Source organism: Poecilia reticulata, chromosome 9 (assembly GCF_904066995.2).
Source record: "Poecilia reticulata chromosome 9, P_reticulata-male-v2, whole genome shotgun sequence".
Lineage (NCBI taxonomy): Eukaryota > Metazoa > Chordata > Actinopteri > Cyprinodontiformes > Poeciliidae > Poecilia > Poecilia reticulata.
The window spans coordinates 5,438,921-5,464,505 of NC_088838.1; the positions used below are offsets into that span (position 1 = coordinate 5,438,921).

A 25,585-nucleotide genomic window follows, 5' to 3' on the forward strand; every position below is an offset into this window, starting at 1 on the left:
CTGCATGTAAACATTTTATTTAGAAAGAATCTCTAAAAGTACAGACAGAAATATTGAAGTTTGCAGTGCCTTGCAGGAATGTCCGTACTCCCAAAACCAAACAGTTTTTATCAGTATATTGCCAAATTACATCAATGTGAAAAGATGTTCAATTTTGTTAACTTTAAGAAGCACTTATTGAATGAAGCATTTATTGAATGTTGAAATATTTAGTCATATTTCAACAGCTAGGTAGTTTCTCAATACGGTTTACCATAACCGGCCCTTTGAGGACATTCATGATCTTGATACAGTTCAAAATGACTTCGGCAACACTGGTCATATCAAATCCTAATGAAATGCACTGAAGTTTGAGGCTGTTGTCAGACTTAACAATCCGAAAACCTCAAGAGGTGTGAATACTTTTAAAAGGACTTGTGTTTAATTCATATTCTGAACAGGATAAATACAGTCAGCCTTGCCTGTAGTTGTGGAACCAGTTGATGACAGTGTTGGTTTTGAGGTTGAGCTGCGACGCCAGCATTTCGATGGTGTTCTGGGACGGGTACGGCTCCTGCATGTACGCTTTCCTCAGGGCCTCTTTCTCCTCGGCTCCCAGCACCACCCGAGGCTTCTTAACCTGGCTGAAGGGACACAAGTCCAGCGAGGCGAGGGCCGGACTCACACACTCGGAGCGAGTGCTGGGCGAGTCGCTGTCAGAGCCAGTGCTCAGCAGACCGTACCGCCTCTTCAGGTAAGCTAGCAAGCACAAACATCCACCGAGATTAGGCTACACAACCGGCACGCAAACTTCAAACCGTGAGCAGGTCTCGGTCCCAACCTTTCTTCTCCATCTTTTTCATGACTCTCAACTTCTCCACGTTGTGCGGATCATTAAGCCATAGCTGCATGCGGACAAAGGGTTCCCGGCCTTTCAGGCTGAGTTTGTGCCAAGGTTTAGGCCTGGAGAGCAGGTCAGACACCGACCCTTGAGTCAGACCCAAGATGGTCTCCCCAAAAAGTCGCTGGCCTGTCAAACCAAGTGGCAGATGTTGCATTAAAACGGTTCCTGCCCCTCCAGAGGGAATATCAGTAAACTCAGACCTACCAAGGTTGTTGTCTGTTAGCACCTCCTTGACTTTCTTGGTGATGGCGTACGTGTCTAGCTCTGGAGACATGGCCACCAGCTCCTGGATTCCTAATGGGGTCGTGGGCTGATGCAGGCCCATGAGACTGGAAGTGGATTTCCCGCCTTCTGGGTGGCTGGGCAACCCCAAGCCAAGGCTTTGAGGCTGCTGGTTCTCTTTGCTGCTCTCCAGTGAGAGACTGACCGGCTCAGTCACTGGACTCGGGTTGCTCTCTGCCGGACTAGGCGGTGGGGAGGGACAGGACTGCGCTATTATGGGACTTTTATCTGGAATTAAGAACATTTCAAGCGGGTTACATTAGTATTTGTCTTCCTGCAAGGCAACTGGTAACGTCAAAAGGTTTTGTTAGTGCAGCATATAAAGTGGTTCTGATGCTGAACTTCCTAGACTATAAGGATGTGTTCACACCCATCCAGCTTAGTCCTCTTTAATCAAACTCTTGGAATATCTAACAGGGTGGCCTAGATCGTCAGAACACTGGCGGAGGGAAGTTGTTCCTGACCACTCTGATTTAGAGCACAGATATCACCGATTCAGAAACTGTCAGAACTTCCAAACCAAAACAGACAATTTCAGCAAGTTTGTTAAGAAGCAGCTGAACACAAGATGTCACCAGAGCCTTTCATCAACATGGACTAGGTCTCCATCATGTTTATACTTAAATGCAACTCTTTTTCCTCTTCATGACACTTTTTTTGCCTTCTGAGACTTGCACTCCGGAGCGACTTATAGTCCAGAGAATATGGTACTTTTGCATGTTGCCTGTGTGTGGGTCCTCACCTTGAGTGTGGCCCTGGTTGGGAGGCTGGCTGAGGCTCTGGCCCAGCTGGTCCAGTAGCCACAGCTGCATGCGGATAAAGGGCTCCCTGCCCTTTTGGGTCAGCTTGCTCCAGGGTTTGGGACGTGACAGCATGTCACTGACACTGCCTTGAGAGAGGCCCAGAACCTGTTCAGCACAAACAGAATGAGATGTTAGGAATACAAATCTGTCTTTGTGGCTCACCAGGCGCAGACACTTACCCGTCTTTACTATTACAGATTTTTTTTTTTATTCCAAGGACTGTATCACATAAAAGAGAAAATATGAAGTAATTTCCAAATTCCTATTTTTGCATCAAAGTATATTGATATTATTTTTATATATTAAAGTTGATGCCGTTGGTTAATACCTTTATTTTGATGCATTTAATGAATAGAAATAAAATTATGTTCACTATCTGAGTCTGCCGATCATCAGAAGAGAATATATTTGTTATTTTTATGGTGAAATGAAATCCTGGCGCTCTAAAGATAGACAACTTTCAGTGGAGTGCCACTAGAGGGAGACAGTGTACCACAAATAATTTGTGCATTCTGAAGCCATTATAATTCATATGATTAAGAAGTAAAGTCCAGAGCAAAAAATGTGATTTAATAACTCAAAAAAATAACTTGTGTTTTTAAAGCTGCAGTACACCCGTTTATGTTTTATGATATTGTATTGTTAAATACCGTGATATATTGATCTATTTAAACATCACTCACTTAAAGGTAAAAGTTGAACACACACACACACGCGCACACCCCCGCACACACGCGCGCACACACACATTTTTCAAGAACAATCTGAATGTTAATTGATCTTCAGTGTTTTCACTGCAGTGTTTAAAACAATACTCTACAGGTAGACAAACCTCTTTTAATTCACAATTCAACATTTTTCCTTTGGTTCATTTATTCTGACATCATTTACAGCTATAGAAGTTAAAATTAGGCCACGGGGAGCCTGGAAAAGAAAAACGTTAAAGAATATTTTCAAGTAAAGTTCATTTAAAAGGTTATATAAGCGGTTAACATCTTACCTGCAGAGGATAACTCTTTTGGCATCTTCATTAAATATAAATCCAGATAAGAATGTCCTGGAGGACAAAGCTAATTGCAAGTCTGGAAGAGGCCACGAGCGAATGTTTTACTGTCTTTTAAGTCAACTCCACTCTCAGGAAAATAACAGCAATCTATAAAACATTGTTTTCTGAACTTCTAAACTTTTATTTGCAGTGGGTGGTTATTTACATAAAAGTCAAAGATTATTTACACTGAAATATGTTGGAGGTGGTGAGCCGCCACTGCGTGAAACACACTGAGAACAAAACAAATATAAAGTGTTTCTGGTCAGAGTAACTAACTGATGAATATGGCAGAGCGGAAATCTCTATCTAACATGTTGTCTGATTAAACTACTGTAATATTAAGCTTTTTGTACCACTTTCACAACAGAGTTAAACAGAAACTCTACATGTTCTCTTCTAAGGCACATGTTTCATGTGCCATAAAATGATATTTCGCTTCTAAATGAATGCAAAATTTAACTCTGATGTAAAGGTCAATTAAACAGTGTTAAAGCTAATCACTGAAATGGTTTTGTGATCCAAGTTGGTTCATGACAGCAAAGTTTCACTCTGGTTTCGCTTCAACTTCTTGGACAAACTTGTTTTAGATTTATACTAAATGAAGAAACCAAAACAGTTATTCAACAGACATAAGATTAACTTACCTGTCAATAACCTAACCTCAAAAATCACAAATTACACATTTAATTACAAAGTAATAGCATCACAATTTAGAAGACATAAAACATGTATCATAACTCATGGCAGTGATCAGTTAATTTTGATTGGGTTTGTTGGTGCACCAATAAATATGCCATAATTTCCTTAATTTTGGGAGATTGGCCGATAACTACATGTTCAACGGATTTGATCCACAGATCCATTTACCTTCGTAAAGGTCTGAATATCAGCCACTGTCCACTTCAGCTCTGTTCTGTTCTGAGAGGGGACTGACCGATAGACTCACTCACCAGGTCACATCTGTGTATTAACAATACTCAGTTGCCAGCTTAGCAACTTTGTCGCTATATCTAGAAACTTTTCAGACAAAATAATATATAAATTTTTTGAGGGGGAATATTTTTTAGAGACTCCATAATCCATTTGATTTATGGTTTTAGATGTGTGTAGGTTTTTATTTCCTTTTTATGAATAGTTTTTTTATTTAAAGTGTCTCCCAGTTCCAGTGTGACTTGTTCTGTACAAAGTAAAGTTTATTAGACTTTGAAAGGGTGAAAATGGTCTCAAAACAACATGATGGTTTATCAGAATAATACCTGGAACAATTTATTGTCTGGTAATATTTGTTATTGTAACAGGTCTAAAAAGGTGTACTTGCACTATTATGCTACAATCATTATTAATTGAAAATTGTCTCAAAACAACATTATCATTTATCCCAATAAATATTTGGAAAATTTATCGCCCAGCAAAATTTATTGTGGCAAGAATAGATGTCTGCATACGGAAAGTTTTTATTTGTTCTTTGAGGATTAACAGATGTTAATGATGAACTTTGCACCTTTTCTCCAAAGATCCTCTGACAGATGCCGTTCTTGGCCAGCTTCTCCTTCACCTGCCTGGTCAGCTCGATGGTGTCCACCTCTCGGTACATGTACATCTCGTACTGCTCCGGCGTCAGGGGGGGCACGGTGGGCTTCAGGGCACGCGGGATGTATGCCGGGTAGTAGGACAGGCGGCCCGGACTAGGTCCGGGGGACTCGCCGCTCACCGAGGTGTCCGACTCCACCTTCACCTCCACGGGCCGGCCCAGGCCCAGGTCGTCGTCCGCGTTGGACACCTCCTCGCTGTTGGCGAGGCCGTCGCCATTCTCCAGGCGGGGCCAGGTGCGAGACAGCGTGGGGGGCCCGGAGGAGGAGGAAGACAAGGAGGGCGAGACAGAGCTAAAGGGCCGGGAGGAGCCGCCGCTCAGTATCATGGCTCCCCGCTCCTGAGACCAGTGCTGATCGAAGTAAGTGCCAGCTTCGCCGATCTCCGACTTGACTTTGCGGATGATGTTCTGAACGAAAGCGGCCGGGGAGAGGACGCTGAGTGGCGTCTGGGGGCTGCTGATGGAGTTGGCCATGCACACGGCAATGCATCCCCCGTCCTCCTGTTTGATGGAGATGGGCAGCGGGAGGACCCTGGAGCGCTCTGGGGGCCCCAGGCGCTCCACCTGGACCCCGGAGCTGGCGGCGGACGACCTTCCGCAGACCTCCATCTCCATGAGCGCCTGCTGCTGTGCCTCCATCTCCCTCCTGGCCTGCTCAAGGATGTTCTTTATGGTTTCATCAGAGCTGCTGCCCGCTCCGTTGCTGCTTCGGCCAGATGAGCTGCTCAGAGACGACTTCCCATCACCTAAACAAGAAACAAACAACTCCATGTTTATTGTGACACCACTTGGTAATGTTTTTATCTCTTATCCATTTTAATTTGTACCCTTTTGATGTCGTTTTTTTTCTTTTATTAGTTATTTTGTAGGTCAGTACCTGTTTGCTAGTATGTAATGTTTGTATGCAGTAATTGATGAATAAAAAACACGTTCTAAATTACCTCTCCAACTCAGATCCATTAAAGATGCGCTATGTAACCTTTTTATTTTTTCATATGTTTGCTAAAATGATCATAATAAGACAGATAATCTGTGAAAAAACAGCTATAATTACGTACAAACTGGAGATATAAACCACACAGAGACAGGGGGAGGGCCTTAGAGCTGTTAATCACTATAAGGCCTGCTGTGGTGCTGCCAGGAATGCTAAGGCTAGTTAGCATAGTCACCGATGGCAGCGGACAAACAGTTTTTCTGTAACGGTAAAATGGTTTTCCACCAGTAGCACACTAAGCAGCGTACAAGAGGTTGATTTACAGCGCTAAGCCCCTCCTCCTGGCTCTGATTTGTTGTTTTTGACTGGTAAAGGTGCATTTTTTTTAGACAGCATTATCAGCTCAGGGAGGTAGTGGAGAAGCTCAATTTTTTCACAGATTATCTGTCTCATACTAAACTGACACAACACAGTGACAGACGTAATAAATATGGAAAAAATATATTTTTACATACTGCAGCTAGCATCGATGAAAATAGATGTGAAAGTCAGTCAATGTAAAAATAAAAACCAATCAATTTAGCCGTCAACTGTGACTCGTGGCTCGTAGCCTTTATCCTTACCGCCCCTCTGTGACTGGATCTCCTTCTTGGCCTGCTCCAAGATATTCCTAATGGCGTCGTCTGACCCAGTTTCAGGAGTTCGGATGCGTGGAGTGATGCTCCCTGCCACAGAGGGTAACAGAAAGAGAGAGAAGGAGGGAGGGAGAGAGAGAGGGGAGGGTGGGGGTGAGTGGGATGGCTGATCAGAGAGCAGTTCCAAGGCTTTGCTTTTGACTGGTAGATCAATGGCTGCCTTTGAGCGCGTGCTGTCTGAGGTTGCAGTATACGGGAAGCTCAACTTTCAAACGCTGTAAATCTAGGGAGAAAACAAAGTTTAGAAGTAACACTATAAACATGCAAGAGGAAGTTGTGACGAAGTCAAGGATGTGGTCCAGGTGGATTAAGGTGTACACCGGTCCAGGAGAAATATCACATCTTTATGGGGAAAAAAAAAAAAAAAAAGACAACAACTAGCAGGTCGTTAGACCCGAAATGCTCTAAAAACGATTAAGGAGATGTTTTAAAACACCTTTGGCTGTTTGGGTCATTTGTGGTAGAAAATGAATTTCTTTCATGTCTTACAAAAGTTTTCATACTCTTTTTGTGTTTTTCACATTTTGTCACATCATAACCACAAACTATAATGTTTTAGTTGAATGCTATGTGATTACTTAACACAAAGTGATGATCAACTTTGAAGAGGAAGGAAATGAGATGATTCCCTCCTGGTCCTCTGGATTCCTCCAACAGTCAAAAAACATCATGATTTGGTCATTTGTTTTTCTCTAAATTGTGTCTGTGGTTCTGCCATGGACTGGTAACCAGTCCAGGGTTTATGCCGCCTCTTGCCTAATTGCTGCTGGAGATAGGCACCAGCTCCAAGGACAATACACAGAAATAAGGCGTGGGAATACTTTCACAAGGCATTGCATGTTTTCTATTCAAACAGTTGCTTTTAAGTCTGTCCAGCAATATCTGCCTTTATGTTGACTATATTTCCACAATTAGACATTTGTAAAATAAATCTCCTTAATGGAAACAATGTAATTTTGAAAAAAAAAGTTTTTGGATAAAAGTTTTTGTTCTTGGATGAATGTTTTTTTTTTTTTTTTTTTGCAATGTCAAAATTGGTTTATTTAGCAAAATTGCAACAGAAGCACTTTTTTTTTAGCATCACACCAGTCACATGATCAACACCAAGATGTTGCCACTGGAACAAACCACAAAGAAGACGACAGGAAGTAGTTGAAGGATCATGGCGTGGCATGTTTTTAAAAGTCTTACTCGTGTGAGCAAACTTATTCTCACGTGATTTTAATTGCGGTTTATATTTAATGGAAACACCTCAAACACGAAATTGTGTTATTTTTTTTTACTTTAGTGCACATTTGTAATGTAAATGCAGATATTATGGCTCAACAGATTTACTTTTACAAGTTGAGCATTACATCTTTTGCCATGATGCTCCACTTGATGTTTATGTAAATTTAGTGGAAATTACTTTGGATTTATTTCAAACAAAATGGACACGGAGATGGAAAAGAAAAGGAGAAAAGAAAGGGAGAGAATTCAGAGATAAGGTTTAAAGAGAAACAAGGAGATGAGAGTAAAGGAAAGAAAGAAGGATGAGATGATAGCACAAGACAACACCGTAGAAGTCTGCATATACACCTCCATGAAGAGAGAAAAGAAATCTAAAAAACCCATAGAACTGAGAAAACCATAGCGACAAACAAGACACGCATATATAACAATAAGAATATTTTTGAAAAGTACACAGTACAAGTTAACACAAGAGGCATTTAGTGTCAACTGCAGCCAAACAGAGTACATCTGAACCGCCTGCTGCAGTGTTTTCCACTCACCTCTCTGCCGGACCTGGATGGTCCTCAGAGCCAGGATGTTCTGCTCATCAGAGAGGAACTGTTTCATTTTGATAAAAGGTTCTTTGCCCTTCACTGTCAGCTTCCTCCAGGGTTTGGGTCTGGCCAGGATTTCGCTGACCGAGCCCTGGGACAAGCCCAGCACATAGTGGCCAAACACTCGTTGGCCGATGTTGTGCTTCAACAGCTGCTCTTTCACCTGGAAGGCGATCTCCGCCGTGTCCAGCTGGTCCTCGTCGCCCGCCGTCGAGCTGCCGCTTTCCGATTGGTCGCTGGGCAGGCCGGCGTCCATGCCGCCGGCGCCCGCGGACCCTTGCGAGGCCGACATGAGCGCGACCTTCGCTGCATAGAGGGCGGTGGGGAAAGCCATAATGCCTTCCTTCTTGAAGTGTGGGGAGAGGAGCTGCTTGTGGAGGATGTGGTCTCCTGACATCCTGTCCGCGGAGCACGGCGACGCCGAGAAGGGACGGGAGAGGTCGTGGCCCGAGGAGGACCCGTTCAGGGTGGGGGGACCGGGGCTGGGGGAGGCACGGCTCTCTGCCTGGGAGGAAGAGGAATGGGAGCCGGGCGGCCTGCTTGCCTCCTTCCCTGCGTCGTCAGAGCGGTCATCGTCTGATAAGAGGAGAAACAGAGTCTCGATGTGATAACAGATGGTAAAGAATATCAATGACCTTCCTTCTCGCCTTGCAGATTCAAACTGCATCTTGCAGAAATTTATTCTAAAAACTGACACCAGAATCAGCTCAGCCTGAACACCTCTTTTTTCTTTTTTTAAGTTTTAGGATGGTGTCAAAATTCTCAGATGTCCACAACATTCTGCACTAAACTCAATAAAAGGTAGTGGGGGCAAAAAGGCATCAGGACAAGAAAACTCAGAAAATGGAAAAGCAGTTTTCAAATGATTTAAGTCTTTCACAAAAATGGTTGTTTGTAACTTTTATAAACAATGTTTTTTTTTTTGCTTTGTTTTGTTTTTTCATACAATTGTCACTGTGTTGCTACAGCTTAATTTTAGACAATCTGTGAAAAAATGGAGCTCCTCTGTTTTTTCCCTGATCTTCTGCCATCAGCAGAAACACACCCCTCCCAATCAGAAACAACCAATCAGATCTGGGAGGAAGGCTTTAGGACTGTCAATCATGCAATCATGTGTATGAGCTGCTCAATGTGCTAATGGTTATTCATTATTTCATTAGGCTTCATTTCACCAGAAAAATCCCATTAAGATTAAAAATCTCTAACGAGAATCCTGACCTTGTGGAGAAACAAGCTAACGTTACAGGAAAACTGTTTACCCACTGTTATCAGTGGCTACGCTAACTAGCCTTAGCATTCGGAGCTGGCACCGCTGTTGTGAACAAGCTGTAGCAAAGCAAAGAACAAGATTGATTGATTGACAGTGCTAATAATGTTGCCCACTAATCAGATTATCTTTGCTTCAATATATTGCTTTTTAAAAATATTTTTGAAACATATAAAGTGTGACAAAAATGCAGAAAGAAGAAATCTGGAAGAGGATATGTAATGTTTTCACAGAACTGAACTCCAGAAGCAGACATGAAGTGAAGCTTACCGTTACTGTGCAATAGTCGGGTTTTATCTCCCATGTACTTGTGAGATGGAAGAAAGACATCTTTATCTAACAAAAGAGCCTCTGCAGCCTTGGCAGAATCCTATAAAAACACACATACAGACACACACACACACACGCACACACACACACGCACGCACGCACATGCACACACACACACACACCCCCACACACACACACCCACACGCGCACACACCAACCTTGTTAATTTCTGATTAATCAATAGCAGTGGCCGTCAATATCCTTATAATGGGTGATTGATCAATGAAGCGTTCAATAGCTCTGCAGTGGCTATTTTCTCTTCCCAAACACTAACAGATGATTAAGAAGAAAGCAGACATCTCATTTTGTAAATGGAGGATTTTTAATATGCAAAGTGCTGTGTGAGCTGGAGCTGCCATACCTGGGACGAGCTGCCGTTTGCCGAAGCCAGCTTCATAACCTTTAGGATGCTACAGACAGAGAAAATTGATTTTAATTGGATCTATATAGGATCTTTGACTGGACAGATTCCACTATTTATTTATTTATTTTTTACCTGAGCTCAGTTTTAATCTCCTCGTAGTCCATCTGTGACTGTAGTTTAGCCTCCAACCTCTGAGGCAAAAAAAAAAAAAAAAAAAATTATAATAAGAAGCGACGGGTCATTTTCAACAAAACTGTGTGCGTTTTGTGTTTTGTCGCGTCTCACCTCGATAGCCTCCGTCTTGTACGCCAGCTGGCGCTCCAGCTCCAGGATCTGGTTGGATGAAGTCTCCTGAACTTCCTGCAGTGTGAACTGCAGCCGCTGAATGTTTTCAAGAAGCCGAAGGATTTCGCGATCTTTGGCCAGCAGGGCGGCCTCTACCTGGGCTGACAGCAAATCGCTCTTCTCCTTCTTGTCCTTTGTAGGCATCATGACAAAGACAACAGACTTCAAGTCTCATTTAAGGAAACAAGTTGAATAGCACAAAGTACTGTTGGGTTCTTCAGGTGCATTCGAGGAATAAAGTCAAATTTTTAGGTAACTGATGTAGGCTAACTGAAAAAAAAAAGTAACTAGACATGTCTCTATTGTGCATATGTGCAGAGAGCATCTGGAACGTTAACCATTAAATTCAGGAATGTTCAAAACATAGCGCTACGTATATGAAGCAGTTAAACTGCACATAACATCACTAGCAAGACGGGAAGTTATGGAAGGAGATGTGTGTGTTGAATAAATAAAATTAATAATGATAAAGCTATTCCACAAAATTTTATTCTGAATACTAGGACTAGGCTAATAAATGAATACCGGTAAATAAAATTATGAGAATAAAGTCATAATATGTAATGAATAAAGACAACATCACTGCAGTGGTGTGTCCTGCTGCTGATGTGTAATTACATGAAGTTGTTCCTTATTTGTAAAACCAGTGCTAAGGTATAACTTCACAAGATGCTCAACATTCCTCTTCTTACCCAGTTATAAGATGGATTTCTCACATTGGAGTCTCATAATATTACAACTTTCTTTTGGTAATTTATGCCTCAGTCTTGATGTCAAACTAAATACTGGGATTGGCTGACTATGGCAAGTAACAAAAATTGAAGAATAAAAATGTTTGTGTCCGGTCTATTTGCTTTTTGGTTGTATGTGTAGATTCTGGAAGGTGTTTAATGATAAACAAAAATCGTACAGTTCATTGCAAATATTCCTAAAGTAGCTCCACAAAGTCTGACTTGAATCACAAAAATAGTTAGAAAATCCTGGAGGGGACTGGTAGGGCCCAAAAAACTCATCAGAACACCCATGATTAAAATAATTAAAAAACAGGAATATTTGCTCTATTTATGAAGATTAAAGAGAATTAAAAGAATTTGCATATTTTATGCCTTATTGAAAGAAGACATGGATTCTTAATAAAACAGGATAAAGTGTGACTTTAAAACACACACACAGCAATTACATTAAAATATAAAAGCATAATACTAAAAGATATTCTCTGACAACAGGACCAGTTCTCTGTAGATTTTTTTAGCTGCATTATGGAACATATAAAGGATGAATGTGTGTTTGCGTTTTATTACTCTGGAAGTATTTTGATTCTTTGAGCATTAAAACAACCTGCAGGCATATCTGTCAATAAAAGCAGCTGAGCTGAAAATATACAGCATTAAACCTTTTCATGCCACGCTTACCCTGGTGGCGCCCTCTGCTGGATGGCAGCTCCCCATCACTGCGGCCGGCCCGCTGACTAGCTGCTCCTTTAGCCGCTCCACTTCCCTCTGAGCCATTTCTGCTCTCTGCGTACAGAAACGGCGTTGCCCGTTTTTACACGCCTGCCACATCAATTGGCTAATGACATGATCAAGGCAAGCGCAGGCACATAAATCAAAAGCACGGGAATTCAGAGCCGACTGAGGACGGTGAGCGCGCGCGGGGCCAGAGCAAGCGAGTGCAGCCACGGGTTTATTCTGCTGAGGGGGCTGTTTAGTCAGCCCACTTTATTCCCCAAACTGTTTACCTGCTCTGTCACACCCGGCCTGCTAATTAATGATTCATTTTGAGAACATTTATCTGGGAGCTGCTGGCAGAGAAAGCATCAGAGAGAGAGAATAAGGGAGAGGAGAAAAGAAAGAAGCATCACCAGGATGGGAAGCAATCAAGGGAATGAGATAACCCAGAACCCCAGTGTTCAGCTGTGTGGCGTCAGTCGCTACTCGCAGGTCTCCCGTTCTCTGCCATGGTGTGCCCACCAACAGGGGCTCCAGTTTACGCTCACTAATCACACACTCAGGGGAGGAGGAGGCGGCGTGAGCGGGGGGAGGGGGCTGAGTGTGTCTAATTAAAGCCGGGGCTTGATTACAGGAGTGATTACCTTAACGAAGAAGCTTCTCAATCAGGGGAGCAGTACACAGACAGACTGTACTCACCTGGTTCGCTTTCTCCAGATTCGCCATGATGGCGTCGATTTCGGCTTTCCTGGAACACACACAAACACGGGCAGACACAGAACAAGTGGATTAAAGAGTCACTGCCAAGCAGAAAGCACCAGCGTTCGCTAAACCTCCGGGAGGAAAGTCTGACGCTTGACAATAGACGCTCCTGCCTCAGGAGATGTCAAAGCTCAAAGGAAATCCTTGTTTTTTAGTGTTTTCATGCATTGTTTGGGAAAAACAGAACAAGCTTTGCACCTGGAACCGTGAGCGTTCAGAAGAATACAGTCTACCGATAAACGATAAACTAACCTTCTAGGGATTGTGAATCTCAAAGGTGACTTCCTGGTTCAGTAAAGGTTTAACGAAAAAGAAAAGAACATTATATGTATTTGTGTTTCGTAGACATGCGCAATTTTCCTCTTAGCGCTCTCAATGCTTACTTTTCAAATGTTATCAAACGAAACTTTATTTCCACTTTCAAGTAAACTGCCTAATGATAACTAATTACAGGCATCGTACGTTATGCAGATGATGCTGTAATGTGAAACTACAACCTTCTACACCCGACTCACCAATCATCTACAGCAAGACATCTGGGAGCTGCTGGCAGCTCCCAGAACATACATTTCATTTTAGACTCGTACTGAATGCCACCTGGTATTTACAGTAGTTATCAAACCAAACTCTTCCATACGTGATGATTTTTATGCAGTTTAGTCAGTGTCCCACTGTTATTTAGGACTTTTTGCTAATTTAAAATTTATTTTTTGCCCCCACTTTTATGATTGTGTTTGGTTATGGAAGGGAAAAAAATTGTGTCATTTGTATATGTACAATCCAAAGTTGTTCTGTGAAATCGCCACATATGTAGTTTAAGGTCGACGGCTCCTGTGATGGCTGATGAACGCTAGCTCTGTGGCTATAATGTCATGTAACTGTTTACATCTGTCACTGCCATGATTTTAATGACTTACTGCATGAACAAGCTTACTCACATGTGATTTTAGTTTTATTTCTTTCATTTCAACACCACAATTGTGAATTTGTGTTTTCTTGTGTTTTTCTTGACATTAGCAGAATGTTTTCGACCTGTCACATTAGTGACAGGTCGAAAAGGAGCTTGTGCCTTAAGAGAGACGTTTTATATAAAGTGCCACCTCAGTCACTGAAGGTGAGGTAGACAAATCGTCGTCATCATCAACAAAGACTGAGCTGCCATTAACAATAATAAAGTCCTGTGTCATGAAAACGATAAGTGACGGGGACCGTGTGGTCGTTCTCAGCCAATAGGAACGCGATCAGTGCGTGTGTGACAAACCGCATTACGGAGACCCTCCCTCAAACTCCCTCGCTGCTCGCCGAGGCCGAGCGTCAAACTGGAAATGTGTCTGGTCCGACAAAATAGATGGAGGTGACTCCAGAAACATCAGTTCAATTGCGCCATGGATTAAGCCCGGGAGAAAATCTATTAGCGTCGGGGCCGCCTGCGCTCTGGAGCACAAACCCAAACAAAGGAGTGTTTACTTTGAATGTCTATCGACATCCTTCATACGAGCTCAGATTCATTTCGGCTGCGTGCTGGATACATTGCGTTCAAAGACCGGGACAAGGTAGAGTGTTTTCTGAAGCAATCTTTAAATGGAGCAATTCTTCTTGAGGGCTGTCAGGGTCCAGCTGCCGGAGAAGGCAAACACAGAGGCTGCGGCATCGACCTGCGTTAGCGGCTGAGTCACTCCCAGCCTTCGTGTACCTCAGCTTTACGCCAGACGTGACTCTACGCAGGCTTAAAATGCTCAACACCGGAGAGGGGAGGAGGGATTTCATGGCATCCTGACTGCAAGAGGTGGAGGTGTGTGTGTGTGTGTGTGTGTGTGTGTGTGTGTGTGTGTGTGTGTGCGTGTGGGTGTGTGTGTGTAGGGAGAGCAGGATTTATTTTGCTTTTGTTTGGTTTTGTTTTTTTGGGAAGAACATGAAAACATGAGAGATTCTTACTTGTTTGCCATCTCCTGGTTGTATTTACAGCGCAGCTCCAGCAGCTGTGTCTGTGCAGCGTTCAATGCTGGGGGAGAGAAACCACAGGAAGTGAGATATTAACTTTTAGAAAACACACAAACTTTGACCTTAAAGCAACACGACGGCTTGATTTACTGGTCTGATTTGAGGCCGTTTTTCCAGCAAAACTGCGACACAAAGAGTCGTGTAGCAGTCAAACAGTTTACAGATGAGATTATGCCGCTACCTAGTGAGAAATCCAATCCCCCTGCCTTTAAAAATAAAGCCTGTTTTAACAGTCATTAATGTAAGTAGCAGCAGCGGGATAGGGGGTGGTGGGGGGAGAGGGGTTCAGCAGGGGGCACCATACTGCAATTCTAAATGAAGTGTCTTTTTAATAAGCTGAAATTAAATCCAGCAGCTACAGTACATGCCAGTGTTTAAACGACTTACATGAATGCAGAACTTTGATCTTCTCCTCGGCCTCTGATAGTCTGTCAGCCAAACTAACATCAGCGCCCTCCTCCTCCTCCTCCCTACGAGAACAAACTGTCAGTTCCTTCTCTACATCACGGGCACACATTTAAAGCTACAATAAAGGGCTCAGGGCTGGGGAAAAAAAAGAAAAAAAAAAAAGAAGAAAAATGTAAATGCCAACCTCCTCCCACTTAGCAAGGGCACGTGCGGCGGAGTTCACAAAAAAAAGAGAGACGGTGTGAAAATGGAATCCGAAGCGTTCGGAACCGCATTGGAAGTGCCGTTGGTTGGAACGAGGCTCTAATTAATTTTCTAATGTAGGTTTTACAGAGTCAGGCCGTTCAGGTTCTGCATGGAGATTTGCATCGCTTCTAATGGTCTGTTGTTGTAGAGCAAAAACCAACAGTAAAATGAGCGTCGGCGAATGGGGAGTGACGCTGTGCAAAGGCTGATGAAGGCCAAAGCATCAGCATTTCACTGGAATTTTTTTTAATTTCTTTTTATTAAATTGGAATTTTGTGTGCCAGCCCAACACAGCAATAAAAGGCGAAAAGGAAATGTTTCTTTTTTTATTTTCTTTTACAAATGAAATTTGTAAAGTGTGGTTGTGTTCTACGACCGTAAAGTCATAATATTAAAACCATAAAGACACAATGTTACAAGAAGTCGTACACTTCCTAGAAAAATGTGTTTTTAAACAGAGCAAAACTTTAATTATCCAGCTCTGATGTGACCAACTCACTTTATTTAGTCTGTGGTTCTTTCTTCTAAATAAACTCAGTCGTTGCTCAATAGTTTCAAAAACCTGCTACTTGTAATAATTTGATGCTGATGTGTTAAAAGATTAAGTAGATGCTCAACATTCCTTATTTTATTTTTCATAATTTTTTGAGTTGTCATAAAATTACCACTCCATTCTACTGATATTACAGCTATATTCAGGTGACATTATGACTTCATTCTTGTGTTATTTTGACTTTATTGTCATGAATTTTTTGCTTGTGTCATTATGACTTTATTCTGGTAATATGATTTTATTTGCGTATCATCACAACTTTTTTGAATTATTGCTACTTTATTCTGGTCATATTATGACTTAATCTCGTATTATTTCAACTTTATTGTAATATGCCTTAATTCTCGTACCATTAGGACTTATTTTCTTATATTATTATGAGAATAATATTATATAGTCATATTATATCCTGATAATATGACTATTTGCATATCATAACTTTTCTCATATTTTCACAACTTTATTCTGGTAATATAACTTTATTCATGTATTTCAGTTTTATTGTGATATGATTTTATTCTCGTCTCATTATAACCTTTATCTCGTATTGTTACCACTTAATGACCTTGTTGATAACTAGGATTAGTAGGTAATTTGTGTTATTGATTTGAAATTACTTTTTTGTAAAGTACCTGGAGATATATAGACAGAAAAATTTTAAGTATATGTCTACGTCTAAATCTATTTGAGAAACTATGAAAAGAGTAATTTTGCAAAGAAAACTGGGTAACAGTCCTCCAGATGGATAAAGTTAGATATACAAGAAAATATTTCCATCCTTAATTTCAGCAAAAACAAAAAAAACTCCTTCAAAGTATTGCCTAAGAGATACTGCATACACATGCACAGCAAACTTTTCAGATTTTTGTCTGACAAGTACTATGTGTCTTACAGGGACATAGTACAATTTTATGGTAAAATCAATGCCTTCAGTAGTAAAAATGCAATATATATCAAATATGATTCAGATTAAATTTGACTTCCTAATTAACGCCTTCAAATTGGGCCTCTGTCTCTTTAAGAAGCTCCTGTTCTTTCTGAAACTCCGCCTACAGGAAGTCATCACACATGGCTACTCTGTTAACCTTAACATTTTACCAGCGTTTCACTGAGAAGTAGCTCTTAATAAGTTCAGTAGATGTGCAGTTCCAGCAGATGTTTGCTAATTGCTGCTGGCTAGTCTGAAGGAGCTGAGTGGGGGAGTTACTAAGCGAGGTCCACCCACATGTTTTTCACAGCTGAATTGTTGCCACGGGAGATTCAAGTATTTCTCAAACATGCATGAAAGAATCAAACCAACACTCCTGGTATGTTTTTGATGAGGGAATAACATGCAAATCTCAAAAAGTGTATATTAAATTAGTGGGTATAAATACTTTTGAAAAGAATGGATTTTGCTTGCGACTCTCACCGTCGGTCATCCGTTTGCTCCTGGTGGTTCTGCTGTGGGGACCGCGGGGCCTCGGGGGCCGGCGTGCTGTTCGGGGTCATCAGTGAAGCCGGAGAGCTGGATTCCGAGGCCTCCTCTGGCAAAGCCGGAGCCGCTGAGCCGTCCTCTGTGGGCTCTGCAGACATACAGAGAGCTACTTTTTGAAAAAAGAAAAATGAAAAAAGAAAAAAATAAAAGCAGAAAATCTTCAAAAGCCCTTCCCTTTTTTCAAACGTTTCCAGATTTTCCGGCAGAACCTCAGAGCTGCAGCTTCTCTCTGCAGACGTGTTGGGTAGGTATTGTGGCTTCATGGGGGATGATTGTGGACTGACCTGTCTTTTCAAGGCACTCCAGGTGTTTCCTCCAGTGCCTGATCTCGCGCACCAGGGCCTCGCTGTCTGGGGCCGAACTCTGAAGCTGCTGCAGCCTTTCCTCCAGGGACTGGGAGGCCTCCAGCAAAGGAGCCGGATCTGTGGCAAAAACAAAACAAAAAAAAGAAAACAAATCACTGCAAAAAGAACTACTGAGGCTCACATAATAGACATACAATGTCGCTTTTCAAAAAAAAAAAAAAAAGAAGCTAAATAGCTGTTTTACGGCATGCGCTGCCTGTAAAGCACATTACATAGTTTTTCTGCCTCACAGTTCCGACTATTCCACAGAGACTTGTTTCCAAAAGAGTGACTCTTGGAGTTTTCCTCACTCAGTTTGCCTTTGAAAATCTCACAGGCTGGACCCTAATGACACGAGCGCCGCTCAGACCCACGTGAGCGCAAAAAAAAAAGGGCAGAAAAAAAAGATCAAATCTAATGAGCTTTCCGGCTCACCGGTGAATGGCAAAGTTGACGAAAACATTACAATAAATATGTGACGGGGAGGGGGGCTAAAGTGCCAAATATACACCTAGGTAAAGTGTGGAAAGAAGAAAAAAAGTATGCTCCTGAAAAGGGGGTTAAAAAAAAGAGAGAGAGAGGGATTCTTTAGCACAACAGAGGAGCTGTTTTGCAATGCATGCGCAGCAGCACGGGGCCCATGGGGCCAACTAGGAGGCTGTTTCTCAGCTAACAAGTCTCCTCTGTATCATTTGATCATTTAAATTATTATGCCAGGAATTCTCAGGAGGCAGCTCGGCACTCCACATCACAGGGCTGTTTTTAATCTTCCCCTTCCCCTTTCTTCCCCTCCCGAAAAGTTCAACAGCTCAGAGAGAGAGAGAGCTGCTCCTGTTGTGTACCTGCCTGCCGAACACCAAAGGAGGTGACTTCTAGTGCCAAAGCACAGAGAGGGAAGCTCAGGGGAGCTCCTTGACAAGAAGGGAGGGGTGTGTGTGTGTGTGTGTGTGGTGGAGGGGTGGGGGGTTAGAGGCAGACGTGCACCAAAACACACACACAGCTACACACACCGCAGCCCTTCAAAACTCTAAAAGAGGAGGGGAAAAAAAAAAAAGAAAAAAAAAATCGCTGCTTTGCTGCACAAACTTTTTTCTGCCACTGCTTTCATCCGGCTCATCTTAAAGACTTCTGTGCGGAACCCAATTGGATGCCGTTCCTTCGGTGCGGGCACCGACTGAAGTGACTTTTTTCATAAGAAGTTGGGAGCCACAAACGTTTAAACTTCGCCAGATGCCACAGAGAGAATGCAAAAAACTCCGCGTCTGGCTGACCTAAAAAAAAAAAATCAGATCCTCAGTGGCGGTGCAATTGTGTTGAAATCCTGGCCGCGCGTTGCACCGCGCCACATCTGCATTTTCATCAGCCGATACATTTTGGACCATTTAATTGACGATTTTTTTTTTCTTTTGTTTTTTTTCTTTCTTCCCAGGACCGTTTACAGTCAAACATTGTCTGCATTCATTGTTACAACAGCCGCGAAGCTATTGCATCAGTCACAGGGGACGTCACTATTAAGAGCATAGAACCTTCCAAGACAAACAGGATGACTTAAAGCGTGGCTATATCATCGACCCCTCTGTCACAGAAATCACTTTATCAGCCGCTTTTTTCCCCCTTATATCCTTTCAACTTTTAATGATCAAAGGACAGAGATTACGGTAAGGGATCTCTCACGCATCGGACAAGCCGGGATTATCAATCAGCGGCGAAGGAGGGTGGAGGGAAGTAAAGTCAAATTTAAAGTGAAGGGATATAACTTAAGTCTGTATACAAAAATGAAACCCCATCAAAGCGGAGCAGCGGGGAGGCTCTCTGAGGGCCCGGGATCTACAGCTGGTGAGAGAGCGCCCAGGAAGGCTGCCTCCGACGCCAGAGAACTGCATCTGCTAATTGATGGAGGCGATAAGAAGCTTCTGTTGGGAAAGCGCCGGCGGTAAATCCACCAAGAATAATCAGAGAAGGAAAGCTGACTTTAACCAGCTCGTCTTCCTGTCCACTGCTAATTATTGCCAACATACAGGAGTGATGATTGCATTTGATTTGTGTTTAAGAGTCATTCTCACACTGAAAACTTTTCAACAATCAAACATTAAATTGAAGTACATCTGCTTTTTTGTTTTTATTGATTTTCCAATTGCCACACCCCAAAACACATTGAATCTTATACCAAGTATTTTTGGTCTAGATTTTAGTAGAAATATTCTAATACACTTGTAGCGAGAGAAAACTAACTGAGAAGTAACTTTTCAGCAAGATGTAGGAGTTCCTTTTAAGTCAATAATTCCTTAATTTTGAGGAAAACGTTCCACTGGCAGTAATACAAAAAAAATACTTTTTTAAGCTTTACATCCTGTTATGTCAGTCTCTCATCACAAACATACCTGGAGTGTTGCCTTGATTCTTTCATGCATGTTTGAGAAATAGTTTAATTTCCATGGCAACCATTTAGCTGTGCAAAACACCTGGGTGGACCTAGCGGCATGTTCCAATCAGATCATAATCTCAAAGGGTCAGAATGTATTAACAAGTAGATTTTTAAAAGTTTTGTTTCAATTGTTTTCTTATTTTAATTAAATAGAAACTAAATGAAAAGTCAATACTGAACATCAGAAAAGTGAATAGCCTCTGTGACAGTTTTCTCCCCATCTCAGCAAGTTTTTTTTACTTCCATTTGTTATATCTAGATTATAAATTAATGCAAGGAAGAAGAATCAAAAGCAAAAACTTAAAATCATCTCCACTTTCTTCCCTTTTGTTTCTCTTCCTGAGCTAGTAATGTTCTACTCTGGGCAGCAGAACATTATGGTTCATCATTTTCTCCCCTGCTTTAACTACATGTTGTAAAGCCAGATGGAGTCGTATAACACTTCTTTATTATCTGGAGTGAGACGCGTCTACACAGGAACTTTCCCCTCTCCTTGTCTCCTTCTTCTATCATCATTAATAGAAGAGCGTTAAAGAGAAAAAAAGAGAAGCAAACAAATATTTTCAGACTAAGGACATTTTTTCTACTCGTTAAAATAAAAATAAAATCTTCAGTCTCAGTTACAGTCAAGTCAACCTTCCTGAGTTCAGCACAGAATCATGAAGACCAAAGCAGCCAAGTCAAGGAAAAAGTTGTGGAAAATTTAAAGCAGGGTTAAATTAGGTGAAAATTTACTAAATGAGTCATTTTGCCAGGAATAGCAGATAGAAATGTCCAACTGCAAAAAGAAATAGAGACATGCTGCTAAAAATGTGGAGCCAAAATGGTTAAACAACGTATTGATTCATGGAGGGTCTGAGAACAAGTACACCCCACACTCTCCAGATTATTTCCACAAAATAAAAAATAATAAAAAGAAGTTTTTATTTCACTTTTATCAATCAATAAATAGTTTATTTGTGTAGCATATTCCAGCAACAAGGCAGTCCAAAGTGCTTTACTTCATAAAAACCCGAAAATACAAAGTTGTAGAAAACACAGTCACACGTTTACAAGCCCGTCCATCACTTAAAAACAAGCTTGCTGAAAAGTTACTTGTAAGAAGAGTCACTTGTAAGTTAGTTTTCTCTTTTTTCAAGTGTGCTGAGATATTTGCACTAGAAACTTGACAAAAAAATACTTGGTAAAATTTGGAATTTTTGCAGGGTACGTTACTTTCAATTGTTATAAAATTCAATGCATGTATCAAACTTGACTTAAAAGAAATTCAACTTAGAAATGTGATGCCTTGAAATTGGGCCTCCGCCTCTTTAAGAAGCTCCTGCTCTTACAGATACTCCGCCTTCTGCACATCATCATAACAACGCTTGTCCACGATGCCGTTTACATCTGGTTTTAGGAGTGTTGGACTGAGAGATAGTTTGTGTGATGAGGTCGGCAGACTTGCAGATCCACCAGGTGTTTGCTACTTGCTGCTCGCTAGTCTGAAGGAGCTGAATGAGGGAGTCACAGGGGAAGCTTGGCTTGAAGACTGCAGCTCCAGGTAGGAGCTTTGTGCAATTAGGCGTTGCTTTGTGAGAGCAAGTGTTTAGTGTCCCCAGTGGTTGCTATGGGAGATTCGAGGATTCCTCAAACATGCATAGAAGAATCAAAGCAATACTCCAGGTGTGATTCAAATGAGAGAATAACAGTATAACATGGTAAAAGGTGCAAAAAAGTTGATTTCACATAATATCCCCTCTTTTAAACACCAATAAACTCCACTGAGGTCTGTAGTTGTAACGTGACAAAATGCGGGCAATTTAAGTTGTCTTTTGGAAGTTATTTCATAAGCTCAGTAGGAAAACCGATTTTTATCCTGATTAAATTTTTTATTTTACTGTCCACTGCTGTGTTTAGCACAAAACAAAAACAAAGGTGACGGCTGTCTAGATCTAGAAGGTTTGAAGATACTCTACAAATGAGAACGTGTTTCGGCTCCGGAGTAATTAAAGCAAAAACAGGGCATGGCAAACTCTGCACAAACAAGAATAACGTAATAGAACCCTAAATATCAAACAAGCTGCAAAAAAAAGTTTGCAGGAATTTTTTTTGTTTTGTGTGTGTGCGTGTTGGGGTGAGCGTGTGTGTGTGTGCGTGTGTGTGTGTGTATGGTTTTGGCCGGATTGATACAGAGTTTCATCACTTTGGCTGAGCAGTAATGAGGTTACCACCCTGCAGCTGCCTGCTTGTGGTCACCATCGTATTGCACATCTGAAAGCAGGATCAGAAGCTGGACGGCTGAGCATGCTGTGGGTGGCTCCGCCGAGGGGAAACGGAGAGGAGGGGGCGCAGGTTTAGGTGGGCGGGGGAGTGGACGGGCGTACTGCGAGCCAAGACAAGCAGGTGTGTCAGGGCGGTCCGTCTTGGCCCTGTCAGCGATACACAATCATTAGGCGGTGTGGGCGCAGTAGGGTGCACCATTATGTCTCCCTGGGCTCTGTGTAATTACGCTCTGACATAATTAACCCAGCAAGCCCATTAGCCAAGCATTGGCTGGCTGAAGAGAGGGAGAGAGAGGAAGGGGGGGAGAAAAAAAGCTATAATTATTTGTTGTGCGCATGTTAATGAGGCCAGCTGTGTTCCCATCATACAACACGAACAAATTAATTTACAAGGCTGTGCTCCAAGGTTTTTTTCTTTTCATTCAAAACAGACTTTTTTTTCTTCTTCCTCTCTCTCTGTGAGTGGACTTCAAGGTCCACAAACGCACTCCGCCGCCGCTGCTGCAACAAACAGCAACACTGTTGTAATGTTGTTGTCAAGGACCAAAACTGGGTTGACGGAGCACTTTCACCTTCACACACAATGTAGAGAGATATACCATGAGAAAAAAAAATCCCGCCTCTTATCTTCAGCCTGTCAAGGAACAATTTTGATGAAAAGAAACACAAACTGCTTGCAACAAATTCAGAAACATCGTCTGTTTGTGGCGTATTTTAAACCATCAGGCATTTGATACTCAAGACGGCAGAGCGAACACTTCTTCTTCCCTTGATGTGGCAGAAGGAAGGAGGAAATACTCAAATATAAAGATGTGTGGAATGAGAAGAAAAAGAGGGTGGGGGGGCAGGGGAGGCACGACTGTGGGAAGCGGGTGGCGCGAAACAAAGCCGAGAGAGAAAACTTTTTAACCTGCGCTTCTTTTTTTTTTTTATTATTATATCGCTGCTTTGCGTGTTTCTTTGACAGACTGAAGGACGAAGACGGAGCGACATCAATGTCGAGGCATTTTAAAGCTCGGAACAAAGAGGAGGGTGTCAAGGAAACAAAGAGAGGAGGGTACGTGGCGTTTAAAATTAACACAAGACGCCACCGTGGAGATGCCTGTGACATCCGAACCAAACTGAACTGGAATACAGGAAGTAAAAAAAAAAAAAAAGAAACTTTCTATTCTGATTTTTCCAAATTCCAATGAATTAACAGCAATAAATACTGCTCTTTTTTAATTTCTGCATCCCATCAGCTCTCGTCAGCACACACATTCCTACACACACAGAGATGCTGCCTTTTGAGAGCACACACTCTCTCCTGCTCCCTCTAGGGTCTCCAACTCCACAGGGACGAGTTGGAGAGGCCTGGCTCTTTTATGAACATAATGCATTATTAAGCACCTCAAACATCTCCTGGGCCTTTGTTTATTACTGCTCTTATTAATCACTTATGCATAATCTCGTCCCGCCCAGAGAGCTTTCATTTTCCGTCAGCTTTTATATGGCCTTATTTTCCAACAGACTCGCACAAAGCACTTCTCCTCCACTCGCCTCCCGTACCTAGGTACTTAGCCGCACAATTACAATAAAACCGGCTGGCCGTGCCTCGCAGGCCTCGCTTTCTGGTGCCGGCGCTTGTCTGTGGGGTGGGCCGAGGAAGGACGACTCTTCTTTATGCATCTGAAAGACAGCCAATCGCTGAGTTCAGTGCCTACTATTTAGAGTAGAACACAGGGCAGCATCTGTTGTGAACCAGTAACGATGCTTTATCACAAGTTTCTGACACTTCTTCCAAAATCACACACGTTTCCTCAAACTTCTACACCTTTCTGGCAGTGTTTCCATTTATGTTTTGTGAATTTCAAGGCAAGACTATAATGCCAAATTTGTCTTCTGCTTCAAAGCAGTAAACACAGACTGGTCATGTCAGGATTGAGTCATGATATACAGATCTCTCACATACGGCTTATGACGGATCTATGATGTCTTTTAAAAATACTATCAATGTTTTCACACCGAATAGTCTGGTAGACTCAGTTTGATTGGGGACTAAAGTTTTCACACTTGTTCCATTTCACTGTGTCAAACAAACCAAACCCTTTGAAAGACCTGCTCCCCTGCCAGCCTGTGGTGGCGTTGCAGCGAGAACCACTGAAGGAAACAACACAAAATCCTCGTGAGCGCAACTTCCATCTTCATGAAATGTAAACAGAAAATTGTAGGATTTCTCCTTTGTCTTTAGCAAAAAAAAAAGAGCCATTTCTCCGTCCAACATGCTCCGCACTACAGTCCGTTTCCTGCTTTTGGAGAGGTTTCCGGTCCGCTTGGCGTTCACACATGCATTCGAACCACAGGCGCACCAGAGTTCACCTTTTCGGTCGATTGTCCAGTCACACCTCTGCCAACAAACCAGACTTTCTAGCCAAACAAAAGTTTGCTTATAACTCTTTTTCTAGAAAGTTTGTCGACTGAAGTGGACTATGCTTGACTGAAGTGGGTTTAGTCCACTTGATTAAAGCGATCTATGCTACTGCTTACCATTAACACCAGACAGTTTAAGTTACCCAGGTATAGTTTAACACCTTGACCTAATACAGTATGGGGGGAATTTAGATTTTTGAATCAATGTGCATTTATTGTGATTTCTTTGCCAGTGTCTAAAAAACTAAGGTACTGGTGGCTAAACTCACTGAAATATTCAACTCAAGGAGAGAAGCAGCAGTTTCAACTTAAAGTATATCATTTTTAGAAGCTTAGAAAATAAAGTCTAAATGGTATGATGGAGATTAGGGTTTTATGAGGGTTTTTTTTTCTTTAATTATAAGAATAAAGTCATAATACAACCGGAATAAAACTGTAATCATATAAGAATAAGTCCATAAGAATGTGATGAGTTGTAAGAAAGTCACAATGTTAGAAGAATAAAGTGGTAATTCTATGATGACTCCTTCACAAAAAATAAAAAATTTAAATGAGAACTTCTGGGGATTTTTTGAAGTTCTACATTGGCATAGGTTTTACAAACAAGGAAATACTTCACGTTCTAACACATCAGCATCAAATTATTATCAGTAGCAGGACTTTGAATCGATTGTTTAAACAGCTGAATCTATTTTAAAGAAAGAACCACACACACTTGCTGAGTTTGTCACCTCAGATCAGAATAACTCAAAGATTTTCTCTCATTAAAACAACTTCTTATTCTCATAATATCCTGACTTCATTCTTTTAATTAAAAAAATCTTAGTCTGGCCCTAATGCTTTGTCGTATAACTGAGACAACGCTGTCTGTTTATTTTTC

General features: G+C 41.8%; 1 protein-coding gene across 1 annotated transcript in view; it reads right to left on the bottom strand.

Annotated features, from left to right (window-relative positions):
* cux2b (cut-like homeobox 2b) overlaps nt 1-25,585 on the bottom strand; it is a 133,372-nt gene that overhangs the window by 5,407 nt on the left and 102,380 nt on the right. The window contains exons 5-21 of the mRNA XM_008417256.3: nt 17,548-17,685; nt 17,198-17,351; nt 14,967-15,049; nt 14,514-14,580; nt 12,516-12,564; nt 11,781-11,885; nt 10,309-10,500; nt 10,156-10,214; nt 10,021-10,069; nt 9,600-9,699; nt 8,009-8,638; nt 6,165-6,266; nt 4,518-5,353; nt 1,908-2,073; nt 1,088-1,393; nt 821-1,009; nt 462-738 (exon numbers count right to left, since the gene is read on the bottom strand). Of these exons, the coding sequence (XP_008415478.2) occupies nt 462-738; nt 821-1,009; nt 1,088-1,393; nt 1,908-2,073; nt 4,518-5,353; nt 6,165-6,266; nt 8,009-8,638; nt 9,600-9,699; nt 10,021-10,069; nt 10,156-10,214; nt 10,309-10,500; nt 11,781-11,885; nt 12,516-12,564; nt 14,514-14,580; nt 14,967-15,049; nt 17,198-17,351; nt 17,548-17,685 (3,502 nt within the window). The remainder of the gene's footprint in view (nt 1-461; nt 739-820; nt 1,010-1,087; nt 1,394-1,907; nt 2,074-4,517; nt 5,354-6,164; nt 6,267-8,008; nt 8,639-9,599; nt 9,700-10,020; nt 10,070-10,155; nt 10,215-10,308; nt 10,501-11,780; nt 11,886-12,515; nt 12,565-14,513; nt 14,581-14,966; nt 15,050-17,197; nt 17,352-17,547; nt 17,686-25,585) is intronic.